Source organism: Otolemur garnettii, unplaced genomic scaffold, assembly GCF_000181295.1.
Source record: "Otolemur garnettii isolate 467f Iridium unplaced genomic scaffold, OtoGar3 scaffold00012, whole genome shotgun sequence".
In the NCBI taxonomy this organism is placed as follows: Eukaryota; Metazoa; Chordata; class Mammalia; order Primates; family Galagidae; genus Otolemur; species Otolemur garnettii.
The window spans coordinates 19,928,977-19,929,687 of record NW_003852407.1 but is presented as its reverse complement, the minus strand read 5'-3'; the positions used below and the strand labels follow the sequence as shown (position 1 = coordinate 19,929,687).

The 711-nt window shown below is 48.9% G+C and overlaps 1 protein-coding gene across 1 annotated transcript in view; it reads left to right on the top strand.

Annotated features, from left to right (window-relative positions):
• The window catches only part of DSG3 (desmoglein 3), a 35,657-nt gene that overhangs the window by 32,693 nt on the left and 2,253 nt on the right, over positions 1–711 (top strand). The window contains exon 16 of the mRNA XM_003784826.1: positions 382–665. Within this exon, the coding sequence (XP_003784874.1) occupies positions 382–665 (284 nt within the window). The remainder of the gene's footprint in view (positions 1–381; positions 666–711) is intronic.

Below are 711 nucleotides of genomic sequence, written 5' to 3'. Positions count from 1 at the left end.
GGACTAGAGGTGCCCACCACCATACTCCTGGCTGGTTTTTCTATTTTTAGTAGAGATGGGGTCTTACTCTTGCTTAGGCAAGTCGTGAACTCCTAAAGTCAGGTGATCCACCTGCCTTGGCCTCCCAGAGTGCTAGGATTACGTGCGTGAGCCACCGCACAGGGCCAAATTCACGTGTTTTTAGAGCTTTTTCATCTGTTACTCTTCCTTGATTACTACTCTATTACTCTCACATAAAATGCCGTGGACTGTTCTTGTGACCTGCAGTCCTGTAAGTATTTTCTCCCCCGTACATGGCAACTGCTCAAAGACATCAAAGACTAGCTTAAAAAAATTAAATCACAGCATAAAACGTTACAGAATTTTCTTCCCTGTTTTTAGAAATTTGTACAAACACATATGCCGGAGGGACCGTGGTTGAGGGCACTTCGGGAATGGAACAGACCACGAAGCTTGGAGCAGCCAACGGGTCAGCAGGGGCCGCAGGCTTTGCAGCAGGGGCAGCCTCTGGGGCCTCTGCAGGCTTTGCGGGAGCCACCGGCTTCGGCATCTGTCCCACAGGGCAGTCGGGGACAATGAGAACGAGACATTCCACCGAAGGAACCACCAGGGACTATGCTGACGGGGTAATAAGCATGAATTTCCTGGACTCCTACTTTTCTCAGGTAAGTTAGTGGAAAATGTGGTGGCTTTGTGGCCTTAATTTACATT